This window comes from Melanotaenia boesemani, chromosome 16 (assembly GCF_017639745.1).
Source record: "Melanotaenia boesemani isolate fMelBoe1 chromosome 16, fMelBoe1.pri, whole genome shotgun sequence".
Lineage (NCBI taxonomy): Eukaryota > Metazoa > Chordata > Actinopteri > Atheriniformes > Melanotaeniidae > Melanotaenia > Melanotaenia boesemani.
The window spans coordinates 33,015,977-33,031,028 of NC_055697.1; the positions used below are offsets into that span (position 1 = coordinate 33,015,977).

A 15,052-nucleotide genomic window follows, 5' to 3' on the forward strand; every position below is an offset into this window, starting at 1 on the left:
GAGTCGGTCCCCATACTTCTGCCTCCTAATTCAGCTACGTTTATATAAGTTGTTTTTCTTCTGTTTTTATAGCTTACTTGAATTGTTTTTGCAAATGCGACCTCGCCTCTAGGGAGGCTAGAGGCAGACCAGGGCAGCCCAGAGACCCGGGCCATCAGCAACAGCTCCAGAGCACGAACCCAAGCTACCCCACCCCAAAGACGACTCCAGCCCCACCCGGAGGGTGGCAAAGGAAAGCCCCAGCCAGAGTCCCTTGTGGTCTTGGGACACAGGCCCCAGTGGGCCAAGATCGGCAGCCGCTGGCCCTGCCAGGGACCGGGCATTCAGGGTAGTCCGAGCAAAGTTTCCAGGGTCCCAGGAGCCCAGAGGCGGACCCCCCACCCCCCAAAGGTAGAGGGCCCGCACCATGCCTAGGAGGACCAGCCCCTTCCCAGAAAACCACCCCCACCCTCCACCTACTCCCTACTCCAAGCTCCACCCCATATAACCCCACACTCACACCCTCCCCTGCGCTGTACCCACAAGCACATCATACAGAACTCACCCACCATGCCCCGTGGGGGACGTGGACCAGAGGGCAACAAGCCCCGAGCACGGTCCACACCATCACGCCCAGCAATCCAGCCAATCTGGATCTCGGCCCCTGCAACCACCTCCCCCCGCCCACCCCAGGCCACACCCAGGGGGAACAGGGGTGTGAGAGGTCCCCTTTAACCTCCCGACTGTTTATGAAGTGTGGTTGTTTGCATTTAAAATTGAGGGGCAGTGACAGCATTATGCTGGGAGCCAGGTCACCTAAGTGGCCCAACCCGCCATGCACTGCATGACACGCCCCCCAGATGTTGTTTGTGTGTTGTGTTTCTTGTGTTTTGGTGTCTAAGTGCTATTAAAACTGAGAGGCGAGTTGCCACAGGGTGCAGCCAAGGAGGCCATCAAATAGAGGATCCCAGCCAAACCCACTGCTCTGAAACAACACATTGGCATTTTTTCAAGGAACAGGTTGGTTGTTCGGTGAACATTGGTACTGATGTCTGCATCAAGGGCAGACAACTTGAAACTAACAAAAGAGTGACTTGGGCACTTTTAGCTCTGGGCTCTTCCTATAGAAACAAGGAGAAGCCTGCTTTCCCCTCAGCACAGTGGGGTGAAGTAGGAGCTATAACTTAGAGAGGCGTGTCCAGAGTCAGACATGCGCACACACGTGGGATGCTCACTCAGCCGCCGTGCACAAGCCAATTCTGCTGCAGAACCTCCTCTCGGCCCAGCAGCTGTTTACTCCTCCCTCGGTTTCTAGACCACCGTCTCCTGCTGCTTCACTAAAGGAGCCACGTCTAGTGGATCATGTGACCCACTGAAGGGACTTCTAAATTATTATTTTCTTTTATTTCTTATTTTGGGCCACACCAACAGACTTTTGCCACACACACACACACACACACACACACACACACACACACACACACACACACACACACACACACACACACACACACACACACACACACACCTCCTGAGCGTAGTGTACTGAGACTATCTGATTGTGGAGAACTGAAGTGGAACATTTCCATAGATCAACTTTATAAGGAATCTAGAGCAGCATGATATTTATTCTTTGCTCTACCACTTTACCTTACCAAGCTTGTAATTATTTATAAGTCAGGATTTCCAGTTTGGTGTGAAATGAGCTGAAACATTGACCTCAGCTGGATTCAGTCAGCAGCCTTTGCTGTTTTCTGCACCAGCTGCTGCAGATTAAAAAGACGTTTGAAGTTAAAGGTTCTTTGAAGCTGTGTGACCTGTTTCAGGACAGAGTGTGGGTTTGTGCTGCAGCTTTGTTTTTTTTGCTGTTTGTACGCTAGTTTCTACGGTAAAAACAGGAACATTGACTCCTTATAGTCATTATTTTTCTCTAATTTGAAAATTTAGATTTAAGATCAGAAGTCATGAGAACCTCGACTGGTCTGATGGAGGGATGGCTCTTCAGAAGAACAGAACAAAAGGCAGAAACATCCAAAGAAGAGTTTTGGAAAATCCTTCAAGCATCCTGGAAACTATTCCTGAAGACTACTGAAAGAAATGACAAAAAGCCCCTCTAACAGTTCAGACTGGGATGAGGCATAAAAAATTTTAAGCTCCTTAAAACTGGACCGACTGGTTCTGACTAATGTGTTTAAACATGATTCAGGAAAATTTTGGAACTTCTTCCTGAAAATATATAAAGAAATTAGGGATGGCTCAAGGCATATTAAGTTCTGTAGAATAGTAACTATAAATCATACAATTCACACTTTAAAATGTTGACGTTAAACCAACAAACCCCTACAGCCAATAAACACTTCAGATTCTCTTCTATGAAGGATGAAATAACATGCAGTAATGACTTCTGACCGCTTGGGGGCGATACTCTCTAGTGTGTTAGAAGCAGATCACTTACATATTACTTGTGGTCCAAAAATGGACTTAGTAGATAAATAAGTGACGAAGAGGAGGAGGAGGAAGTGGTTTTAGTTCTTGTTATGATCTGCAGCAACAGAACTCTATCCAGAGGGACCTGAAGGCACCATCATCTGTGGGGGTGAAGGTGGTTGGTAGAAATCATAGCTTTAGCTTCCTCCTATATTCGATTACATAAGATCCAACCAACCTTTTCTAATGAAACATAAACTCATCAAACATCTCAGTCTGGTCTCGCGTCCTTTCCCCTGAAACAGGAAAATCCAAGTTGATCCTGAACCCAAGACTCTGCGTCATCCAAAAAATATGACATGATGCTTTACAGTTGTCCTCCGTGTGTGCGCGCGTGTGTGTACGTGCGTGTACGTGGTGACAAGAACACCCAACACACAGAGACGACCAAACGTTCCATGTGCTGCGCAATTACGCACCGTCATCCACGCGCACACTTGGTTTACTTTAGTAACGCTGACTAAAAAAATCCCTGGAGATGATGTGTTCACCGTCTGCATCTGTGTACTGCTGTTTAGTTAAATGCAAGTTTGGACGTGATCCAAAGTGTGTTTGACGTCAGACGTCAATTCTTTGTGATATATATTTGCGCGAGACGGATTCCAAGTTTCTCTGTCCCAGCACCCGAGACTAGCCAGATGTTGGTAAAGAATACCTCAGAAAACATTAAACAAAGTCCTGTTTTATAGGTCAAGTATTTTGGGAAAACGCCCGCGGCGCACCACGTGCGTAATGACGAAGAGGTTGTGCCTCCGAATCGAGCAATTAAGACTCTGAGGTTTCATTAGGACGAGGAAAACAGTGCAGTAAGTTGTGAATGTGAGTGGACAGCAATGAGTCATTCTTCACACCAGCACCGGCACATTTGTGCGCGTCTGTGTCAGCGTCGGACAGGTCTCCAAGTCCATGGATAAAAAGCGCCGGCAGGCAGCAGAATGGTCGTCGCGGGAGCGAGTAACGGAACTTTGGGTAGTGACATGAGGTCTTCATTTGTGTCAGAGGACAAAGTCGGCGGTGGGAATCCTGGCGGCTCCATCGACATCATGATCTCTGAGGCTCTTGCGCCGCGGCTCCTGAAGATTGCGCAGGGCGCCGCAGAGGCTGCGGCAGCAGTGGCAGCAGCAGCAGCGACTTCTCCGTCCACCTCCACTCAGCCGCAGGTCATGGAGACGAACGGGACGCGGTGCGGCGAGCAGATCCTCAGCTACGGGCGCGTGGAGAAGGTGCTGATCGGCGGCGTCCTCACCATGCTCACGCTGTCCACCATCTGCGGGAACTTACTGGTGGTCATCTCTGTGTGCTTTGTGAAGAAGCTGCGCCAGCCGTCCAACTACTTGATCGTTTCTCTGGCCGTGGCGGACCTGTCCGTGGCTCTGGCTGTTATGCCGTTCGTCAGCATCACGGACCTGATTGGCGGTCAGTGGATATTCGGACAGTTCTTCTGTAACGTTTTTATCGCCATGGATGTGATGTGCTGCACAGCGTCCATCATGACCCTGTGCGTAATCAGCATCGACAGGTGAGATTTACTTTGGTTTCGCCTCAAAAAGGCGTGAATTTCTGGCTAAATTAAAACAAAATGTCAAAGAATCATAGATTACAGAGAGACATGAGAATCATTCAGAGAGAAAAATGTTTAATAAACAGCTGGATTTAATAAACTTCCAGTCTGCGCATCGTGGCTCTGATCCACAATGTTAGAAAATAAATCTTTGCAGCCGCAGATACATGCTGACCATGTTTTCACATCCTTTAATCCCACATTAGATTGTCCTGCAAAGACCCAATCTCAGACTGATAACAGTTTAGTTTCTTAGACTTCTGCAATATTAGAAGGGAGATTATTCAGCCTCGTTCAGGGGAGGCTGGAAACAAAGTGGCAGCTGTGATGTCCAGCCTCTGACCCCTCACCTCTGACCCATCTCTGCACCAGATTACAGCCAAGTTTCATCTTCATTAAAAAAAAAAAAAAGTCAGCAAGGCTGAAAACATTCCGAAAAACCTGTAGACTAGTGATTGAATCCTCCCTTTTCCTCTGAAACAACACGCTTCATTTAGGCTGCTGAATGAAATCTGGTGCAGGTTGAAGTTTTTCTCAGAGATGTGGAAAATAAATAGATATAAATGGGTCAGTGCGCCGTACTGTGGTCTAACTGTAGCCTCAAGCTTTTGTCAGCATCTAAAGCTTTACTGAACACATATGCTCATCCTCAGCATCTTCAGGCTTCTCATTCATAAAATGATCCAGTTTCCGTCTGGATCAGCATATGGCAATCACAGGTTGTGGTTCAGATCTTTGCCCAAGGGCACCTTGCTGAGGAGCCAAATCAGCATCACTTACAAAATGCAAGGAATTCCTAAAACGCTGGAATTAGATTTCCTAGAACAGCTACTGAAGGTCTGCAGAGACGTGACGATGGCAGCTGACTGGGGGGATTCTCACTCTTCATTTTATTCCATTTGCCTTCAGCCTTTATTCCAATCCAACAAATCACATTTTAACTGCTTTGTAAACAAATGCCAATATTTCAGTTTTCCTGTATTTTTTAAATACAAATACAAAAAAATCATCGTTATTGCAATAAAATGTGATTTGAAAGGAAAAATAATTAAACTGATAAATTTAAATTTAATACAGTTAATACTTTATTTTACAGTTAATTTATTTATACTTATTTATATACTTATTTATACTTTATTTATCCATATTGTACTAAATTAAGTGTTGGCCTAGAAGTTAAAGAGGTGGTCTCACGGATGGAGGACCCAGGTTCAAGCCTCTGGACTGGCAACGAAAACAAACCACTGTGGGCCCTTGAGCAAGGCCCTAAACCCCAGGACTGGTTAGACACGGGTTTGAAAAAAAGAGGGTGAATATCCCAACTGGGATAAATAAGGTATAAATGTTACATACATTTATTATGTGGGATATGTTGTTTTATTTAATTACATATCAGCTAAATACAAGAACTTTTAATACTATTAATTACATTACAATACAATTAATACTAGTAATCTGTCATTTGTGCCATTTCTAATCAGATTTATTGGTTATTTATTTGTAATTATAATTGCTAATGTCTCTAATTAAACATTAAAAGTCAAAATAAAACCAAAGAAACAATTTAAAGGTATGAACTGTATTCTTATCATGGAATTTTATTAAGTTTTACAGTTACAAAGGCTCTTTTTCACAATCTGGTGCCTCAGCGGCTGGAAAAGTACAGTTTTTGATTGTGTGTGTGTGTGTGTGTGTGTGTGTGTGTGTGTGTGTGTGTGTGTGTGTGTTGTTTTTACAGTGTGGAATGTCTGGTTTAGTTATAAAGTGGTTGCTGTCCTAGCTGTCAGGTAAAAGTTTGAGTGTTCACATGAACCGGATCCAGTGGAAATGTGGTATGGGGTACCACAGGGTGCAGTCTTAAGACCCTTTATGCTCCCTAAAGCCTGATACACACAATGATTTTTGGTCTGTTTTTGTCCCGATTTTGCCTCCTCCTGGCCTCGGACGTCAAACGCCCGATCATCGTGAGATTTCCATGTCCAATCATCATTTGGTCTGAGGTTACGAGCCGATTTATCCCGATAATCCGCTCCGAAACGCGCCATAGCCGACAATTGGGAACATTGAACATGTTTAATATTTCAGTGCCGATTTCTGAGGAACGCCGACGATTCGTGCATTGTGACTGTGGGTGGTGATGTGGCACGGAACGTAGCCAATCAGAGAGCGAGCTGGCTGGGGAACAAGGAAGTAAATAAAGTCCGTGTTCATGCCGTCTCCAGTCTGTTACTTTTTTCAGTTCTGGCTTTTTCTGTTAACAATAGTCCCAAGACCTCCGTCATTCCCTCGTCCTGTATGTCCTCTTCCATGCTGGGTGTTGTGTTTTTCAGTTGTTGCTATGGTTCTTCTTCTACGTTTCAATGTTTGTCCGGCTCGGAGGACTAGATTGTAGATGAGTTGCTGGACAGCATCATCATGTGTGTGTTGTTCCATGATTACATTTCCGAGCACACCACACACACTACGATCAAAACTGATTTTTTTATCTTCATGTGTGAGGCATTATGCCTCAACTACCCTCTTCACTGATCCCCTGGGATGTCCTCGCACGGAGCAGGGACCTCTGGTCTTGAGCCCGATGTTCAGATGCTCTCCACCTCCAAGCGGAAAAAAAACACCTCGGTAGTAGCTCCATGAGCATCCTTGGATGGGTAGTGAACCAGGCCCTGATGACCTGACCATGGTGGAAATTCACATTGTCCCACACCGTCACATAGTGTGGTAGGTGAAGACTTCGAGACCTCTCTCATTTTCTGGGATCAGCTCAGTATAAAGACATGTAATAAAGCTAAGAAACAGCTGTTAAACATAAAAATATAAAACACCAAAAACTACACATAGGCCCACAGTAACACCAGATTAAAAAGCAGAAGTACACCAACAGAAAGAAGATAAAATCACACAGACCCAGCTATTAAAAACAACCGGGAACTATCCAGAGAGCAGACATGTTTGGGCCTAATGCGGCCGACTTTCAGCACAGTTATGGCAAGTTTCCTGTGGCCCACAGTGGGGAACACCGTGGTCTACAGGTTTATACTGGGATTAAAAGCTGCTACAGACTGGTTTATACTGGGATTAAAAGCTGTTACACACTGGTTTATAATTGGATTAAAAGCCGCTACAGACTGGTTTATACTGGGATTAAAAGCTGCTACAGACTGGTTTATACTGGGATTAAAAGCTGCTACAGACTGGTTTATACTGAGATTAAAAGCCGCTACAGACTGGTTTATACTGGGACTAAAAGCTGCTACAGACTGGTTTATACTGGGATTAAAAGCCGCTACAGACTGGTTTATACTGGGATTAAAAGCTGCTACAGACTGGTTTATACTGGGATTAAAAGCTGCTACAGACTGGTTTATAATGGGATTAAAGGCCGCTACAGACTGGTTTATACTGGGATTAAAAGCTGCTACAGACTGGTTTATACTGGGATTAAAAGCTGCTACAGACTGGTTTATACTGAGATTAAAAGCCGCTACAGACTGGTTTATACTGGGACTAAAAGCTGCTACAGACTGGTTTATACTGGGATTAAAAGCCGCTACAGACTGGTTTATACTGGGATTAAAAGCTGCTACAGACTGGTTTATACTGGGATTAAAAGCTGCTACAGACTGGTTTATAATGGGATTAAAAGCCGCTACAGACTGGTTTATACTGGGATTAAAAGCCGCTACAGACTGGTTTATACTGGGATTAAAAGCTGCTACAGACTGGTTTATACTGGGATTAAAAGCTGCTACAGACTGGTTTATACTGGGACTAAAAGCTGCTACACACTGGTTTATAATGGGATTAAAAGCCGCTACAGACTGGTTTATACTGGGATTAAAAGCTGCTACAGACTGGTTTATACTGGGATTAAAAGCTGCTACAGACTGGTTTATACTGAGATTAAAAGCCGCTACAGACTGGTTTATACTGGGACTAAAAGCTGCTACAGACTGGTTTATACTGGGATTAAAAGCCGCTACAGACTGGTTTATACTGGGATTAAAAGCTGCTACAGACTGGTTTATAATGGGATTAAAAGCCGCTACAGACTGGTTTATACTGGGATTAAAAGCTGCTACAGACTGGTTTATACTGGGATTAAAAGCTGCTACAGACTGGTTTATACTGAGATTAAAAGCCGCTACAGACTGGTTTATACTGGGACTAAAAGCTGCTACAGACTGGTTTATACTGGGATTAAAAGCCGCTACAGACTGGTTTATACTGGGATTAAAAGCTGCTACAGACTGGTTTATACTGGGATTAAAAGCTGCTACAGACTGGTTTATAATAGGATTAAAAGCCGCTACAGACTGGTTTATACTGGGATTAAAAGCTGCTACAGACTGGTTTATACTGGGATTAAAAGCTGCTACAGACTGGTTTATACTGGGATTAAAAGCTGCTACAGACTGGTTTATACTGGGACTAAAAGCTGCTACACACTGGTTTATAATGGGATTAAAAGCCGCTACAGACTGGTTTATACTGGGATTAAAAGCTGCTACAGACTGGTTTATACTGGGATTAAAAGCTGCTACAGACTGGTTTATACTGGGATTAAAAGCTGCTACAGACTGGTTTATACTGAGATTAAAAGCTGTTACACACTGGGTTATACTGGGACTAAAAGCTGTTACAGACTGGTTTATACTGGGATTAAAAGCCGCTACAGACTGGTTTATACTGGGATTAAAAGCCGCTACACACTGGTTTATACTGGGATTAAAAGCTGTTACAGACTGGTTTATACTGGGATTAAAAGCCGCTACAGACTGGTTTATACTGGGACTAAAAGCTGCTACAGACTGGTTTATACTGGGATTAAAAGCCACTACACACTGGTTTATACTGGGATTAAAAGCTGTTACAGACTGGTTTATACTGGGATTAAAAGCCGCTACAGACTGGTTTATACTGGGATTAAAAGCCGCTGCATACTGGTTTATACTGGGATTAAAAGCTGCTATAGACTGGTTTATACTGGGATTAAAAGCTGCTACAGACTGGTTTATACTGGGATTAAAAGCCGCTACAGACTGGTTTATACTGGGATTAAAAGCTGCTGCATACTGGTTTATACTGGGATTACAAGCTGCTACAGACTGGTTTACACTGGGATTAAAAGCCGCTACATACTGGTTTATACTGGGATTAAAAGCTGTTACAGACTGGTTTATACTGGGATTAAAAGCCGCTATACACTGGTTTATACTGGGATTAAAAGCTGCTACAGACTGGTTTATACTGGGATTAAAAGCTGCTACAGACTGGTCTATACTGGAATTAAAAGCCGTTACAGACTGGTTTATACTGGGATTAAAAGCTGCTACAGACTGGTTTATACTGGGATTAAAAGCCGTTAGAGACTGGTTTATACTGGGATTAAAAGCTGCTACAGACTGGTTTACACTGGGACTAAAAGCTGCTACAGACTGGTTTATACTGGGACTAAAAGCCGCTACACACTGGTTTATACTTGGATTAAAAGCTGCTACAGACTGGTTTATACTGGGATTAAAAGCTGCTACAGACTGGTTTATACTGGGACTAAAAGCCACTACACACTAGTTTATACTGGGATTAAAAGCTGGTACAGACTGGTTTATACTGGGATTAAAAGCTGCTACAGACTGGTTTATACTGGGTTTAAAAGCAGCTACAGACTGGTTTATACTGGGATTAAAAGCTGCTACAGACTGGTTTATACTGGGATTAAAAGCTGCTACAGACTGGTTTATACTGGGATTAAAAGCTGCTACGGACTGGTTTATACTGGGACTAAAAGCCGCTACACACTGGTTTATACTGGGATTAAAAGCTGTTACAGACTGGTTTATACTGGGATTAAAAGATGCTACAGACTGGTTTATACTGGGATTAAAAGCTGCTACAGACTGGTTTATACTGGGATTAAAAGCTGTTACAGACTGGTTTATACTGGGATTAAAAGATGCTACAGACTGGGTCACACTGGGATTAAAAGCTGTTACAGACTAGTTCATACTGGGATTAAAAGCTGCTACAGACTGGTTTATACTGGGATTAAAAGCTGCTACAGACTGGTTTATACTGGGATTAAAAGCTGTTACAGACTGGTTTATACTGGGATTAAAAGCTGCTACACACTGGTTTATACTGGGATTAAAAGCTGTTACAGACTGGTTTATACTGGGACTAAAAGCCGCTACAGACTGGTTTATACTTGGAGTAAAAGCTGCTACAGACTGGTTTATACTGGGATTAAAAGCTGCTACAGACTGGTTTATACTGGGACTAAAAGCCACTACACACTAGTTTATACTGGGATTAAAAGCTGCTACAGACTGGTTTATACTGGGACTAAAAGCCACTACACACTAGTTTATACTGGGATTAAAAGCTGCTACAGACTGGTTTATACTGGGTTTAAAAGCAGCTACAGACTGGTTTATACTGGGATTAAAAGCTGCTACAGACTGGTTTATACTGGGATTAAAAGCTGCTACAGACTGGTTTATACTGGGATTAAAAGCTGCTACAGACTGGTTTATACTGGGATTAAAAGCTGTTACAGACTGGTTTATACTGGGACTAAAAGCCGCTACACACTGGTTTATACTGGGATTAAAAGCTGCTACAGACTGGTTTATACTGGGATTAAAAGCTGCTACAGACTGGTTTATACTGGGATTAAAAGCTGTTACAGACTGGTTTATACTGGGATTAAAAGATGCTACAGACTGGTTTATACTGGGATTAAAAGCTGTTACAGACTGGTTTATACTGGGATTAAAAGCTGTTACAGACTGGTTTATACTGGGATTAAAAGATGCTACAGACTGGTTTATACTGGGATTAAAAGCTGTTACAGACTGGTTTATACTGGGATTAAAAAATGCTACAGACTGGTTTATACTGGGATTAAAAGCTGTTACAGACTGGTTTATACTGGGATTAAAAGATGCTACAGACTGGTTTATACTGGGACCAAAAGCCGCTACACACTGGTTTATACTGGGATTAAAAGATGCTACAGACTGGTTTATACTGGGACTAAAAGCCGCTACACACTGGTTTATACTGGGATTAAAAGATGCTACAGACTGGTTTATACTGGGATTAAAAGCTGCTACAGACTGGTTTATACTGGGATTAAAAGCTGTTACAGACTGGTTTATACTGGGATTAAAAGATGCTACAGACTGGTTTATACTGGGATTAAAAGCTGTTACAGACTGGTTTATACTGGGATTAAAAGATGCTACAGACTGGTTTATACTGGGATTAAAAGCTGTTACAGACTGGGTTATACTGGGATTAAAAGATGCTACAGACTGGTTTATACTGGGATTAAAAGCTGCTACAGACTGGTTTATACTGGGATTAAAAGCTGTTACAGACTGGTTTATACTGGGATTAAAAGCTGCAGATGCTACACGATTTGTAAGAAATAAAAACCACATGGTCCGAAAACATCCAAAGAAATTTTGGAGTTTTAAGGTTTAAGGAGAAAAATGATCTCTTCTAAAAACTGTTTTAATAAAAGTTAGTTTAATGTTTGTTTCAGTTGAAATATTATTTTAATTAGTTTAAAATTCCTAAATAATTCTGTTCTGATCAAACATTTTGATATTGATGTCACTGTTATTTATTTTATTAAAATAATTTTCATTTAACTGAAAAACTAAAAAGGTACATTGCATAGTAAAATACAGTAAAACATCAAAAAAATACAAAATGGACTTTATTCCGCTTATTTATTTTCATTAAGTATAAAAAATATTTATAAAATAATATGTTGTCATATTTAAAAAAAAACAGCTGTATTATTTTCTTGTTTATCACCGAGGGAAATATGGTCATTACAACGTATGTGTATTAAATTATATATTTATTTGTTCTACAGTAAGAGGCAGTGTACTGGATATTTATTATTATAAATGATGAACTCTAGCTCCCTAGTTTCACTGGGAACAGTGGGTTGCCAGGCCAGATTCTGGCCCGGGACCAGTTAGGGGTCAAGGGCCTTGCTCAGGGGCCCAGGGCCTCAGGGGACCTCAAGAACCACTGGCTACCACAGCCTCTGACTCACTAATGTTCAATGTTGTGGCTAATAACCATCATGACCCATGCATAGACTAGAAAACAGCCTTGAAACAGGTGTGGTGGACACTGCATGAGAGGGCTGGAGTTTGAAGGAATAATTGTCTGACTGAGTGGACGTTCTTGTCTCTGCAGGTATTTGGGCATCACCAAACCCCTGACATACCCTGTTCGCCAGAACGGCTGCTGCATGGCGAAGATGATCCTGTCCGTGTGGCTGCTCTCTGCCTCCATCACCCTCCCCCCCCTCTTCGGCTGGGCGCAGAACGTCAACGACGGCAGAGTCTGCCTCATCAGCCAGGATTTCGGCTACACCGTCTACTCCACCGCCGTGGCCTTCTACATCCCCATGTCGGTGATGCTGATCATGTACTACAGGATCTACCGAGCAGCCAAGCTCAGCGCAGCCAAACACACCATCACCGGCTTCCCCAGGGAGGGGGAGCACCGTGCAGGGGTGCCTCATCGGGCTGGGAGAGGGGGGCCTGATGCCCTACAGCAGTCGGAATCAGGGGAAATGGGGAGCGTTGAAGGGACAGAGGCCGAGCAGGAGGAGGAAGCTGAGGAAGAGGAGGAGAGCCTGGACTGCGTGGCGGCGGCGTTGAAGATCCAGCGGGAGGTGGAGGAGGAGTGCAGCAGCCGCGTCTCCCGCCTGCTGAAGAGCGGCGAGTACCACCAGCGACGGAAGAGGAAAAACCAGTCCATCTTCAAGCGGGAGCAGAAGGCCGCGGCCACGCTGGGCATCGTGGTCGGTGCCTTTGCCTTCTGCTGGCTGCCCTTCTTCCTGGTGTCCACGGCCCGGCCCTTCGTCTGCGGCGTGGAGTGCAGCTGCGTGCCGCTTTGGCTGGAACGAACTCTGCTGTGGCTCGGCTACGCCAACTCCCTCATCAACCCCTTCATTTACGCCTTTTTTAATCGTGACCTGAGGACGACGTACAGCAACCTCCTGCGGTGCCGTTACAGGAACATTAACCGGAAGCTGTCGGCAGCCGGCATGCACGAGGCTCTGAAACTGGTGGAGAAGCCAGAAGCTGATGCATGAAGCTGTGGCTCTGCCAGCCGTTAATGCTGGGAAAAGACCCAACAGGGCTCAGAGAGGAGCGCGAGGCCTCCATGCTGCCAGACTGCTTGCTTCTCCAGACGATGACTGGACGCTTATGAAGCTGAAATGAGTGGTTGACGGAAAGCCGGCAGTTTAAAGATGGCTGCTGCCTGGATGAAGAGTTCTTTGGGCATGTTTCCAACTTTGCATTCAGCTAAAAGCCTGGATGGAATTTCTGCAGCTCAGCAGATGGAAAAGAAAAAAAATGGAGGATTTCCTGGAAGTCAAGCAGGCCAACAGAGTACAGCTCTGCATTTTCTAAAAAGCACCGTAATAAGCTCACAGCCAGATTGAAACTCTAATAACATGTAAAAATCCATGTTTGTATCAGTGGACCAGCTGGGGGGGTGGGGGGGTATCTGTCGTACCTGTTTCCAGTTTATATCTGTTGCTTATTGGCCACTTTTCACTGTGTAGAAAGAGCAGAAACGTGCTCCATCATGTCACCCCCACTTCTTTCTATTTTTTGATCAATGTTTTGTTGTTTGTGAGTTTGTTTTTGTGATTTGCAGCTTACTGATGGAGAACGCAGAGATGTCGCAAACCTCTAGAAGAAAAAAGAAACTTTCTGCACGTGCCCGAGCCGTTTCCCGTGTTGTCTTCTTTCACACTGTGTGCATCATCTTTTAGATTTGGCTCAAAGTTACGGAATTTCTTTCTCCTTGTGCTTCATGTCACAGCAGAAACAGCTGAGGAAACAGCTGACAAAACAGCTAATGAAACAGCTGACGAAACAGCTGATGAAACAGCTAATGAAACAGCTGACGAAACAGCTGACGAAATCTGAGCAGAAGTTGACGGCGGTTAAAGAGCCGACTTTTCAGGTCGCTCTGCTTTCTCTTGTTATTTCAAGCTGCACGACTCGACTGTAACTTATGTTGTTTCCAGTTTGCCCCATTTTGTGAAAAACTATTAAATCACAATTTGTAGTAAAAATCCTGCTGCAGCCCAAATGTTCTCTCCAAACACCTGATATGTGCACAGCTTTGGTATTTTTGCAAATGATTAAATGCATAAACCATAAAAAAGTTTTGTTCTACGACGTTGAACATCACAGACGGACAGCTGTTAGGTTTGATGGTTTTCATGTTGAACTGTCGGTTTTACCGTGAGCGTCTTTTGGTGAAGAGGATGTTCCTGCTGAGCTGATAGAAACCTGCATGCTGTTGTTTATGCCGGCATCTTGTGCTGCTGTTGTTGGCTCCTCATACACCAGCGTTTGTGTGGTAAAAGGGATTTCGGCAGATTCTGAGGCTCCAGTTTCAGGACTCATGAAACTGCACACTAGCAAGTATAAGCATAATTCTGAGCTCATGGTGGCTGCTGCCAGAGAACGATGACCCCACCATCTGCTTTCACCCTCACCCCAAACATTTCAGATCGGTAGAGATGCACTGCGTAATGTTCCCACATTAAAACTCTGCATTCTGGACTCGTTTGATGGGACAGTGATCCTGGAAATGTTGCTGTCTGAGCCTGAGAAACCGAACTTCACAACTTTTTCTACTAGGACGCCACGTGATGTTGAGTTTCACTTTACACGCTACGTCACATGGTAGCAACACGCTAGCAACACGCTAGCAACGCGCTAGCAAGCGGATATTAACACACTGTCCGTTCTGAACGCGCACCGTGGCTGATTCAGCAAAGACACGAATGAAGACATTATCAGAAGAAGAGACAAGACTGACTTTTACTGTGTGGAGAGATCTCAGAGTACAGGTAGGATGAAGATGGATGCTGATAGGTGGCATCACTGAGACAAGCTCTGTGGTGCTGCTTTGATATGGGCTTTTTAAAGGTTTTAAGGCACACTTTAAATGAGCTTGGAATGA

At 44.0% G+C, this 15,052-nt stretch overlaps 1 protein-coding gene across 1 annotated transcript; it reads left to right on the forward strand.

Moving 5' to 3' along the window:
- Positions 1 to 3,116: 3,116 nt before the first annotated feature.
- LOC121655151 (5-hydroxytryptamine receptor 7-like) lies at positions 3,117 to 14,175 on the forward strand. Its single transcript, XM_042009598.1, has 2 exons — positions 3,117 to 3,985; positions 12,251 to 14,175. Exons 1-2 carry the CDS (start codon positions 3,402 to 3,404, stop codon positions 13,155 to 13,157), a joined length of 1,491 nt encoding a protein of 496 aa, XP_041865532.1. The 5' UTR covers positions 3,117 to 3,401; the 3' UTR covers positions 13,158 to 14,175.
- Positions 14,176 to 15,052: the final 877 nt, after the last annotated feature.

Excerpts from the sequence above, each read along its gene's own strand:
- LOC121655151 (XM_042009598.1), top strand. The coding sequence starts at position 3,402 with ATGGTCGTCGCGGGAGCGAGTAACGGAACTTTGGGTAGTGACATGAGG. Across the intron at positions 3,986-12,250 it reads TGCGTAATCAGCATCGACAG|GTATTTGGGCATCACCAAAC; the intron begins GTGAGATTTACT and ends TTGTCTCTGCAG.